Here is a 13,242-nt window from a genome sequence, read left to right on the forward strand (position 1 = left end):
AAGTAACGGAATGAGTGGACTTCAACTTTGGCTGCCTCCTTTCCTTCTATTGCCAACTCAGTTTGTTTTGGCTCTTTCATTAGTGCGCTAGTAACTGTCCGTGCAGTGGTGATTGTACCTCTTTCTTTTTGCGACATGTTTCTATTGTGCGCTATTTCAATACACTGTATAGTTTAAGTATATACACTGTAGAGCATTGTTGTTGTTTTTTTTAATGCTATTTGTTCAGGGCGTCGACTCATGGATCTTTTGCCCCTGCTGGCACCATATTGTATGAACCTGCATGTAATTGGAATGACGGTAGTGTGGAATGTTGTGTGTAAGGAAAGGAAGATTAAGGACATCACAAATACCCAGTCCCCAGGCCAGGGATATTAATATTACAATTTTTAAAACCCTGACCCAGCCGGGAATCAAACCCGGGGCTGCCGGCTGACAGGCGGACGCGTTGCCCCCTACACCGCGGGGCCAGACGTAGAGTATTGTTACTTTTCTCTAAATATGTACAGTAGCTTGGGTTTATTAAAATACTTTGTTAATATTGTATATGTATATTCTTCATTTACTTCATCTAAAATATCAAAAAATGTTTCTTCTAAAAATATCATTTTAATTATTATCTGATTTTTGCTATCCAAAACCACCTTCTGGACCCTACTTTTGTTCCAGTTAACAGAGGTTCTGCTGTACATTTGAATTTTTCTATAGAATTTTTTAAAATTCTGGTGTTCATTATATAATGGCATTAACAATTATGTATATCGATCTTACTATGCTTAAAATGATAAATGAATTACATTGCTGAAGTGTTTTCAAATGTTTTTGAACAGGAACATGTCTTAAGTCTGTTACCAATAATGTGGTTGGTAAGGCATTAATATCGTCGTCGGCTGTAACTTGATCACAGTATATATAACTTCTTCCTGCATAAAGTGAGCAGTTCAACTCAGTTTATGGATGTGTTTGCAATGACTAAGTGGACCAATCTTGGCATAAAACATACGCCCACACAAATCACACTGAATGGATGCAGAAGAGTGAGGTTGTAAATGATGGAGTTTTATTGCTTGTCGCTTGGCCTCTTGATGTCTGCGGCGTTCTCTTTCAAACAAGTTGACAGCTATGGATGTAGTGTTCCACCACAGTGAACGGTCCACAGCACGTTCTTCCCATGTCTGTATATTTATACCAGTCGTCTTCATAATGTGTTTCAGCTGGTCCTTAAAATGCTTAAGAGGGGCTCTGTGAGGTCTATGCTGGAGCAAAGTTCACCATAAAGAATTTGGCGGGGAAGCCCGGTATCACTCATGCGGCCTAACCATCTCAGTTGATGAGCGATGATTGTTGCCTCCCTCAATGCTATTTAGCTGTGCTTTGTCGAGAACTGCAGTGTTGGTCACATAGTCCTCCCACTTGATATTCAAGATGTTTCTCATTTTTTGTTGGTGGAAGCGCTCAAGTTTTTTGATATCACGGCGATAGAATGTCCAAGTTTTACAGCCTGTAGTAGTGTGGAACAGCTTTGTACACCATGAGTTTGGTATGCAGTTTTAGGTCATTACTCATGAAGACTCTGTGCATTAACCATCCAAATTCTGCATTAACAGCCCCCATTCTTTTATCAACATCTTGTTTGCAGGTACACTGTTTAGACAAGATGCTTCCAAGATACGAAAAGTGATCAACCTGCTCCATTGTTGTATCTAAGGTGGAGATACTGAACTCAGGAAGAGTTAATCCTGGGGCAGGTTGTGCATGTACCTTCATTTTTTCCACATTAATGGGAAGACCAAAGTGATCTTATGCAGTTTAAATGCAGTTGACTGACTGATGTAGTTCTGCAGGTATTAGAGCAGGAGATGCAGTGTCATCAGCACACTGCAGTTCTGTCACCCGGGTAACCAGAGTGCATCTTTGTGAGCGAAGTCTTGCCAGATTGAAAAGGCCTCCATCAAAACAAAATTTAATCTCCCTGCCTAACTTGTTTGCAGATCATTCATGCAGCATGGCAGCCATGTACAGAGCAAAGAGTGTAGAAGCAAGCATGCCTTCTTTCAATCTATGAGTGATTGGGAACGAATCTGATACTGAGTTACCATGAAGAACCTTTCCAGTCATGCCATCATGAAGAGCTTGAACCAATTCCACTTAACGTTCAGGACATCCAAAATGTCTCAATACTTTCCACATAGCAGATTTTGGTACTGAATCAAAGGCTATTTCCAGATCATAGAAAACTAAATACAGAGGCTGCTGTTGCTCTCTGCATTTTTCCTGGAGTTGTCTACACATAAGATCATATCTGTTGTGCCTCTGGAGGTTCGGAAACCTCACTGAGACTCAGGCAGAATCCTCTCTAAGATAACTCTGAGCCTGGTTAATAGAATCCTTGCAGAAATTTTACCTGCAATTGACAAGAGCAATATACTATGGTAGTTCCCACATACACTACGATCGCCTTTCTTGAAGATAGTGATGATGGAAGCACTCTTCAAGTCGTTAGGTACTTCTGGAGTTTCCCATTTCTTGAAGATAGTGATGATGGAAGCATTCTTCAAGTCGTTAGATACTTCTGGAGTTTCCCAAATCAAGAGGATGAGAGTCTAGTCATCAAGGGTATACCTCCAGAGGGATGTTATCAGGACCAGGAACCTTTCTTGGTTTTAGTTGATTGAGTGTTTTGGTGAGGTCTCTGTATGTGGCTGGAACTGCCATCCATGCTTGTTGGGGCTGCTGAGAGACATTACGAAGAAAGTCTTCAGCGATGTTGGAGGCACAATTCTGAAGCACAGAGAAATGTTCCTTCCATCATCATCATCAATGTCCCACTTCAGTCGCCCGAGTGTGGTTAACAAGCCTCCTCCACTCCTTTCTGTCCTTCCACTTTTCCTGCTCCATTACTTCCACCACATCCAATCCCGTTCCTTTCCCATTCTTTTTACATGTCAAACCATCTCAGTCTTGCTTTCTGTACGTTCTGTACTAACGGTTCTATATTTAGCCCTTCTCTGATTTTAATATTTTGAATTCTATCCTTTCTTGTCTTTTTAACTGGTGTTCTTAAAAATTTCATTTCTACTGCTTGGATCCTACTATCTTGTCTCTTATTAGTTACCAGCATTTCTAGTCCGTATGTTACAATTGGTATGAAATACTGTTTATATAATGTTAATTTCGTTCCCTTGGGTACTTTCTCTTCCTTCCAACACTTTAAAATTTCTCCATTTAATGATGGAGTTGTCAGCAGTCTCTTATGACCCTGATGAAGATCGAATTGGACCATATATTTCCTTTATGCCAGCATAGAAGTTTTGCACATCACGGGTATCAGATAGTGTTTGCAGTTCTTCAGCTTTTTGTTGCCACCAGTTATTCTTGATTTCCCTAATTTGTGCCTGACATTTTCTTTTAAGTTCCAAAAAATGTGATTTCTTCACATTGAAAGACAGATCTTGAAGACAGGATAGGTGGGCTTCCCATTTGCCATTGATAAAGGAAAGGGTGATAAAAGGAAACCAGAGAACTACAGACCAATCAGCCTGACCAGTATAGTTTGTAAAATACTGGAGAGTTTAATATCAAAGTACATCAGAGGGATATGTGATGATAAAAATTGGTTCATGAGGAGCCAGTATGGATTTAGAAAGAAATATTCTTGTGAGGCACAACTGGTGGGATTTCAGCAGGACATATCAGATCAATTGGATTCAGGAGGCCAGTTAGATTGCATAGCCATAGATCTTTCCAAAGCCTTTGATAGAGTGGAACATGGAATATTATTAAAGAAATTGGAGAAAATAGGATTGGACGTAAGGGTTACACGTTGGGTAAAAACATTTCTAAATTCAAGGGTTCAGAAAGTCAAAGTAGGAATTAACGTATCGCAGGAAGAGAAAGTTTGGAAGGGAATTGCACAAGGTAGTATAATCGGTCCGTTACTTTTCTTAATATACGTAAATGATTTAGGGAACAATATAACATCAAAAATAAGATTGTATGCAGATGACATAATTGTTTACAGGGAAATAAATACCATTGAGGATTGTTCAGAATTACAAAGGGACCTTGAGAGTATCCAACAATGGGTTAAAGAGAATAACATGAAAGTTAATGGAGGCAAATCAACTGTTACAACATTTACAAACAGGAGTTTTAAAACTGAATTTGAATATACTTTGGATGGGGTAGTTATCCCAAAAGATGGCAAGTGCAAATACTTAGGTGTAAGATTTGAAAGTAATTTGCATTGGAAGGGTCATGTGGATGACATTGTTGGGAAAGCATACAGATCGTTACATGTCATAATGAGGCTACTTAAAGGATGCAACAAAGAATTAAAAGAGAAAAGTTACTTAACTATGGTTCGTCCATTATTGGAATATGCAAACAGTGTTTGGGATCCTCACCAAGAATACCTAATAAAAGAAATAGATAGTGTGCAGAGGAAAGCAGCAAGATTTGTAACAGGGGATTTCAGGAGAAAGAGTAGTGTATCAGAAATGTTAAAGAAACTAGGGTGGGAAACTTTAAGTAAGAGAAGGGAGAAAACTAGACTTATAGGTTTATATAGAGCCTATACAGGAGAAGCAGCATGGGGAGATATCCGTGAGAGGCTTCAGTTGGAAAATAATTATATCGGCAGGACTGACCACAAATATAAAATTAGAAGGAATTTTAGCAGAAGCGATTGTGGTAAATTTTCATTCATTGGGAAGGGTGTGAAGGAGTGGAACAGTTTACCAGGGGTAGTGTTTGATCCTTTTCCAAAATCTGTACAGATATTCAAAAAGAGAATAAACAGCAACAGAGAAAATAAATGAAGTGTTAGAGGGCATTCGACCAGTGCAGGTTATTGTAAATTAAAAATGTGTGTAAATAAATTAATTCCATCCCCTGGTCTAAGGAGTTTGGACACCCAAAGTAGGGGACTGCCTGTAGGGGTGAAGTATAGTGGGGACTTCGAGGGCCCTGGGACCGCTACGGTAGCTGTGAAGGCCCTTCAGGAACTCTGAAAAGTGGTGGTAAAAGGGGCTCTGGTTAAGACGCAGCAGGTCGTTATGCTACTTAGGTTCCAGAATGGGTAAAGAAAAGAAAAAGTAAATAAATGCAATGTAAATTTTAATCTTATACCAGTTGTACAGTATCATTTGAAGTAATTCCACGTACTGTATATCAGATGACTATATTTGTATGTAGTACAGGAGATATTATAAGTAGAATTTTGTAAACAATGTAAATTTTTTAAGGATGAGCTGTGTGTTTAATAGAAAAAATCGTTAGCGTAAATTATATAATATTGTATTATAGGAAAATTTTATTCTCTTGTTCATTTAATATTTAGTGCTTGACAATAATGTATTTTAGTGTATCATTTGCCACCGAGGTAAACACCTCATTTGCAAATAAAGAGATTTTGATTTGATTTTTTTGATTTTGATCAGACACTTAATTTCTTCATTATTTTCATCAAACCAGTCTTGTCTTTTTTTCCTCACAAAACCAAATATTTGCTCAGCTGACTCAGTGATGACCTTCTGAAGCGTGGCCCACTCCTGATTTGTACTATCACTACTGACTGGATGATTAGCCAGTTTGTTTGAGATTATATTTCTGCAATCTGTAGCAATGGATTCAATTTGAAGTTTAGAAATTGAATTTTTTCTGGGCAGGTTGTGGCTGGATCTTTTTGGTTTGCGACAGATTGAGATTCTCAACTGGCAAAAAAGGTGCTTATGATCTGTCCAGCAGTCATTTACGTTTCTTGTGGTCCTTGTAATACGGAAATCTTTTTTATCACATGGCCTGGATGCATCCAAGTGGTCTTGTAGCAATTAGGCAGAGAGAACTGAGTATTAGTATTAAAGAGTTCATGTTCAGCACATAAACAAAGAAGCAGTAGACCTACAGTTGCCAAATCCATGTTTTCCCATCACATTGCCCCATAATCGGTGATCTTAACCAACTCTAGCATTGAAATCGCCAAGTAGTAAGAGCTTGTCTCTTGGTGGTACTTTGATGATGGTAGTGCTCTGCAGGTTGTAGAATTGGTCTTTAGCTTCTACATCAGCATATGCAGAGATGAGTGTCATAGATTTAGCTCGAGAGAGTGGAATTCAGAGAGTCATAATTCTTTCGCTGACAGCGGTTGGAGTTAGCTGATAATCATTCACCAATGTGCTCTTCACAGCGAATCCAACACCATTAATGCGGTGTTCTCTCTCATCTTTTCCCTTCCAGAAGATTGTGTAACATGAGCTGAACTCTGTAAGTTTACCTTTGCTGGACAGTCTGGTTTCACTTAAGGCAGCAATATCAATGTTCATGCATCCAAGCTCATGGGTGACAAGCACTGTTCTTCTCTCAGGTCTGTTATTGTCTTTCAAATCAAGTAGGGTACGAACATTCCAGGTTCCTATAATCAAAGTTTTGGCAATCTTCGTTTTTCGACCGCATAAGGGATGACCCACTGGGTGTGGCCTCCCAGCCGGCTGAGAGTGTGACTACTGATGTTTAGCCCACACTTTCTAGGGCCTTCCCCATTCAGGGTGGGCAGCAGTGAATCTAAATAGGCCTGCCCAAACCAGATACAGGACCGAATTTCTGAGCAGTCACAGGGTTTCAGAAAGACGACCATCACACATCTGCTGCTAATGTATAGGTCCAAAATAGAGGCTTCCAGTTTCACCCGAAAATCTACCTCCACCATCCTTATCCCATCACCGTTGGACTTGAGTTGAAGAGCGTGATAACAGGAAGAAGTGCCACAAACAGGATTTTGTTTAAGGTGGATCGCAGCTTGAAAGGAAGTGACTCACACGCTATGATCTCAGAACTATACCCTGCGGCACAAAATGAAATGTGATGTGCAGGTTCTAGTACCATGACTGCAACGGACTGCCACAGACTCGAAATACCATTGAGTTGCGCCTTCACAGCCAGTCCATCTGGCATGACGTCATCCACCTCCACGACCGCTGAGAACCACAAAAAGGAGGTTCCTCCGTCCGTTTTGCCATTGGGCCAGAAACACAGCTGATGGGTTCAAGTGTCATTTCCTACACTGATGGGACTATCACCCCACCCAAACGGGCTCATCCACCCAAAGCCGTTGGCCCCTGCAGGGGGTTGAGTTATTTACCATCGCTCGACAATCGGCGTTAGCAGTTTTTACAGCTGGTTGCCAAGCCAGCTAACCCTCCTCCTTTCCCATTCCAGACTTAGGACTGGACAATGGTAGAGTTATAAGATGTTATAAATAACACAGGATGTGAGGCAAAGATGTTATACCAAAAATATGAGGGGTGTATAGGAAGTGTATTCGCTACAATATAGTACAGCTGTTAATGTCCAGTTATTGTCCAGAAAGACACAAATCAATGTTTTCTGTTTTGCTTTACTTCATATGCATGGCAAGTGTTTGTAAACATATGCAAACTCACTGCAGATGGGTGACCATCAAACAACCAAGGCACTGGTGTATGTGTCTATGACACAGCAAGTGTTTGTAAACATCAGGTTACAGTTCCTGACCTTGTTGTGATTCATTCTACTGCTTTGACCTTTATACAGGTGTGCTGTGTTTGTCACAACAGGTCGCTTGCCCTTGTGACCGGAGTGACTCACAGCATACTGAAGCAAGCCACTGTATTGCAGTACGTGTTTTATCTCTTGTATTACCTTACACAAAAGTATTATATTTTACAATGTACCATCACAGGACCTCTAGTATGTCTGAGAAATAAAAATAATTTTCACATATGCTTTGTAAATAACATTCTCTGCTATCTTGTATGATCTCAATACCACATACCCTTTCACACCGTACAGTGCATGGGATCTGAATTGTGACAGTTTATTTTATGAGACTGAGAGACAGACTGATTTTTATTTATATTTTTCCTCATTTTATTCTAGAATGTTAACCTTTTGCACTTGTATCTCAGAACTCTTTTGTCATATGTTTTCTCCAAGAATGCTACACATTAACAGCAGCATTTAAGCTTTTAGTAACTCTCAGGCAATATCATGTCCTTAAAGTAGCAGATCATGGTCCTACTCCTTGGCTGAATGGTCAGCGTTGAGGGTTCAGCAGATTCTGGGTTCAATTCCCAGACAGGTCAAGGATTTTAACTCTATGTCTGATTCATTCTTCTGACTTGGGGACTGGGTATTTGTATTTGTCCCAATATACTTCTTTTCATATACACACAACACAACACATGACCAACCACCACAGAAATATGTAACTGTGAATACATCCCTCCACATAGGATTGAAGCAGCCTATTTTAGTCTCATAATTCAAACTGACAAATACAGCCTGACACAGTTGATTATAGAAGGCAAAATAGAAGGGAAACGAGGATTCAGGTGGATGCAGAATCTTCGACAGTGGTTCGACATTTAAAGATTAAAATGTCATGATGTTCCGTATTGAACTGTATCACAATTAAATTGAAATAACAAATAACGTGGTTCAACCTATTCAATACAAGTAAATAAGAAATGTAGTGTTGCATTCTTATTTAATTATAAGCGGAAACAGTCCCAGTTTCGACCACCAATCTGGGTCATCATCAGCCAAATAAAAATACAAAAACAATGCATAGGAAAACAAGAAATTAAAGGATGAGTCTTTCACAAAAACAGTTGAAGAAGCAATATAAGATTTTAAATTGTAAAATCTAGAAGAAGTAGAAGGTCAGTCACTTATATGAAGTAAGGCACAATCTTCCGAAGAGTAGCACAACACATGCAATGTTCGACACTGTGCCTCAAAATGTTTATGAGAAAAGGTAAACAGTTAAGTGAGCCAGCCTTCATATACTATCAGGCACAAAGTCACAACACAATTTAATAAATATGAAGTCCCAAAATTGTGTAGAAGTCAAAGACGAGTCGCTTGATTGAAGCAAGATGCTACCTCCTGAAGATCAGCGCAACATGCTCAATGTCCGGCACTGTGCTTTCAAATGCCGACGAAACTCGGTGAAGAGCTTAATGATCAAGCCTGTAATTGTTTCGGTTGCAAAAACATATATATTACAATTTAATATAATTGAAGTATGTAACTTGGATCTTGTAGATTCTTTAGAAGAGTTGACATAAAATACAATTGTGAAGAGAAAAATGGTAAAAAGCACAATTCGGAAACAAATGAAAAAACGCATATGCACAGCGCGCTACTTCTTGAAGTCGTAATTGAGGTAGTCCAAGACTACGAGTTTAAATTTGAATGTTGCAAAGACCCAAAATGCAGGTGGCACTGTAGTATACAGTTCAATTCAGAAAGTATAGTTTTTTTAATCGAGAGGAAAGGTGAAAAGAAAAGATAGGATAAGTTAATAAAGGAGGAGGATTAGTAGATAAGAGAAGATTAAAAGGATTGGAAGTTAAGAGAGGATGGGAAAGGATAGGATAGGATAGGATAGGATAGGATAGGATAGGATAGGATAGGATAGGATAGGATAGGATAGGGAAATAAAGGAGGGGTAGTTTAGGGTGGGTTAGGAGGGTGGGTTACTGGAGGTAGAAAACGTAGGTAGGAACTGTGTTAGGCATGGAAAATTGAATTCAGGTTTAGAAATTTAGTATTTTTGAGAAGAATAAGAATGAAAGACTAATAACAGGACTTCAGAAATTATACACAAACAGGACACAGCTTCACCACCAGATATTCAAAGCATGTCAATGCAGTAAGATATAACAAGTTTCCTGCTATAGGCCAACACATTCACAATGCTAAACATAAGTTCACTGACATAGAACATGACTTTGAGATACTTTAAATAGCAAACAAAGGGCCAATTTTGAATATTGTTGAAAATTGTTTCATTCATTGCGATCAATATTTCAACCCTAACTATAATTTAAATGAAATTTCCGAGAAATCTAATATTCTTTTTGATCTCTTAATTAAATGGTTAAAAAATATTAGACTGCCTAAAAACAACTCAATATTTTAAACCATACCTTATATCCTCATTAGTTACCCCCACTATCACATCCCTCCGCTTCACCTTAGCTCTTTGACAGTTGTTCTGTCTCTACCCCTCCCCTCCCCTCCGCCTTGACCCTTAACCTCATGATTCCATCCATCAGTCTAGTTCCTTCCGATCAAACAGGCTGCTCAAGGTGAGTTTGTTTCTAGTCGTTTCTTGTCATTTCTAGATTTTTCTTTTTAGTCTTTCATTCTTCTTTTTAGTCTTTCCTTCCTATCCTTTGCCTACTTCGGCTTTTAATTTCTTCTCCAGGTTCCAAAAATCCCACATTGAAGTGAGAATTAATTCTTTGGATCTAACCAAGTCCATCATAAGCACATTTATTTTCGGAACCAAACCACAGATCAAACAATAGTGTTAACTTCATATGACTCTCTAAACTCTGCAGCGTAATTTCAACAAGATCAAAGAACTAAAGACATATACAAGCTGGACAAACCACCATATGTACAAAACAACGGAGTCATCGTCATTTTAAAAATATTTTATTCTGAAGTGCAATATCATCATGTACTATATTTTATTTAATATGCATCTATGCAGGTGTTACAGTGTGTTTTAAAGTTGTTTTTATTTATTGTGTTTGCCTGATTTGACTCGTTAGCTGATGATGGCACAAGTTTAGTGCCGAAACTAGTACCTCATTTGAACGACATGTGATTGATTCACATTAATAAATGTCTGTGTACTGAATAGGAGGACCCCTATTAATTTCAATTATTGTAATGCAGATGAATAGACAGTGGTTCCAACAAGACGGGATGACCTGCCACACCACTCAACAGACTATGGCTATGCTGCAAGAAACCTTTCCAGGATGAGTAATTTCCTGCGGGGCTGAGTTCCCCTACCAATCACATTCCCCCGATCTCACATCACCTGATGCTTATGTGTAGGGAATGTTAAAGGAGCAAATTTTCAATTGTCCAGATCCACCCAAAACTGTGCCTGCATTACATCAGAAGATCGTCTCGTTCTTCGGGACTCTGCAGCAATCTATGTTCCAGAATATGTTGGAAAATCTGCGTGATCGCTATGAACACTGCCTACAGCGCAATAGAGCACATTTTGAACATCTACACTATCATCTCGATAAGTAAGATAATGACAATAAGACTAACATAATTTCCAGTACTGTATATTTTGGCACATACTGTACATTATTGTCATTATTGGAGAACAGGGTGGTGTAGTGACTTAGCTGCTTGCCTGTCATCCCGATTCCTGGTGTTGCTGGGGTGAGGTTTTCAGTCGCATATCCCATGGTATCAGGAAGGGAATGTGCCCTTAAATCCCCGGCCACAACTCTTTCATGCTCCAGTGCGGGCAGAGACCCTGAACAAGTGGGATAAGCTGTGGATGATCATAATGATGATGATAGTTATTATTAATTGGCATCCAGCAACAATCAATTGTTATTTCTGGTATAATCACAATATACTCATACTTCAGGGGTACGAAGGTAAAAAAATTGAAGTTTGGGGGTATGCCAACCAAACCACTGGTCTGTACAGTACATCATCATCAGCAAAAAGCCTTATTTCTGATTCCAGTTCTTTGCTCATATCATTTATATACATAACAAAACATAAAGGTCCAATAATACTGCCTTGTAGATCCCCCCCTCTTAAACACTACAGAGCCAGATAATGCTTCACCTACTCTAATTCTCTGAGATACGTTTCTGGGAAATTTAGCCACTTATTCCATCATATGTTGTCTACTCCAACAGCCCTTGCTTTTTTCAGTAGTCCCCCATGAAAGTTTGATATTCTTCATAACCTTTTATGAGCATGTGAAGAATTCTGAACTTTTTGTTTGTTAAAACAGCAGTGAACCACTGACTCTTCTAAAATTATCCATATATCATTATCACTGTTTTGTTATTTTAGCAGTAAGTTGTATAAAATGCAAATTCATCATACCATTTGGACATAATGTTAAACTTACCAAAATAATTAATTAAAACGTTGTTTATGTTTTTACAGAAAGATGAAGTACTCCGGGAGGCTCTGGTGGAAGCCCTTGGTAACTGCTGCAACTGGAGCAGAAACTGTTATGAGTTTGGAGACCTAGGAGTGATAGAATACCTTACTGAATATCTGAGAACAAAGAATAAGAATATTCGACGAAATGTTTCAATAGCATTAGCTCAGTTATCAGCAGATCCCTTCAACTGCACCAAATTACATGAAAATGGACTTGTTCCGGTAAGTGTGTTGATTAATATTAATTTATTGGGAGAAATGAAATAATTTATTCAATGTTAGGAGAAAATTACACACAAAAAGGATCAACTTACAGTTATGGAATTGGTTTGTAGCTTGAAATATGAAACAGGCCTATTTCAATGACCAAAAAAAAGGAAAAGCTAAACCCCAGTGCACTACTGCCCTGACAGGCCTTGGCCTACCAAGTGAATGCTGCCCAGCCAGAAGGCTGAAAATTATAAGGTGATGCATGGTCAGCACGATAAATCCTCTCCATTATTCTTGACTTTCTAGACCGGGGTCGCTATCTCATTGTCAGATAGCTCCTCAATTGTTTTCATGTAGGCCAAGTGAACCTCAAACCAGCTCTCAATTCGAGGGAAGAATCTCTGACCTAGCCGGGAATGAAACCCAGGGCCTCTGGGCAAGAGGTAGACATGCTAACCCTAGACTGCAAGGCTGGCTATTTTCTTGACTGTATAGTAGCAGTAATAAAACAGATAAAATTTTGCAATCCCAGTCCATAATAATAGAATAATCCTTCATCCTAGTGAAATAAAACTTACTTGTACAAATTATTTCTTCACTAATATAACATTTCCCATAATTTGAATTTTAATTATCAAAGTAGGGCCTACTCTTAAGTTTTATATATTTCTTTATAAGTACAGTAGCCTAGTCCACTGAATTTGTAAAAAAAAATCCACCATTATGTGATGACTTTCTTCTGACGGATCTTCTAAAATCAATACAATCAAACTTTGACATCACAAAGTGCTTTAGGGGTGAGGAAGAAAAAAACACTTCAAATTATAAAAAAATTGAGATATAGAAAAATGTACAACTTTGGCTTCACAAATGAATATCAGCTCTACCATTATTTACTTCCTGATTTTTGTCACCAATGGTACTATTTATTTTCTACATCTACAATTTTAATATTATTAGATACTGTATTAACAATTTATTAAACTAGTTTTATCATGCCTTAACGTGAAACATTCTCATTTTAAGATAACTTACAAATTCATA

At 38.5% G+C, this 13,242-nt stretch overlaps 1 protein-coding gene across 1 annotated transcript in view; it reads left to right on the forward strand.

Annotated features, from left to right (window-relative positions):
* Positions 1–13,242, forward strand: part of LOC136880902 (outer dynein arm-docking complex subunit 2) — a 97,801-nt gene that overhangs the window by 68,173 nt on the left and 16,386 nt on the right. Inside the window, exon 8 of the mRNA XM_068229170.1 lies at positions 11,989–12,210. Within this exon, the coding sequence (XP_068085271.1) occupies positions 11,989–12,210 (222 nt within the window). The remainder of the gene's footprint in view (positions 1–11,988; positions 12,211–13,242) is intronic.

Source organism: Anabrus simplex, chromosome 9 (assembly GCF_040414725.1).
Source record: "Anabrus simplex isolate iqAnaSimp1 chromosome 9, ASM4041472v1, whole genome shotgun sequence".
NCBI classification, from domain to species: domain Eukaryota; kingdom Metazoa; phylum Arthropoda; class Insecta; order Orthoptera; family Tettigoniidae; genus Anabrus; species Anabrus simplex.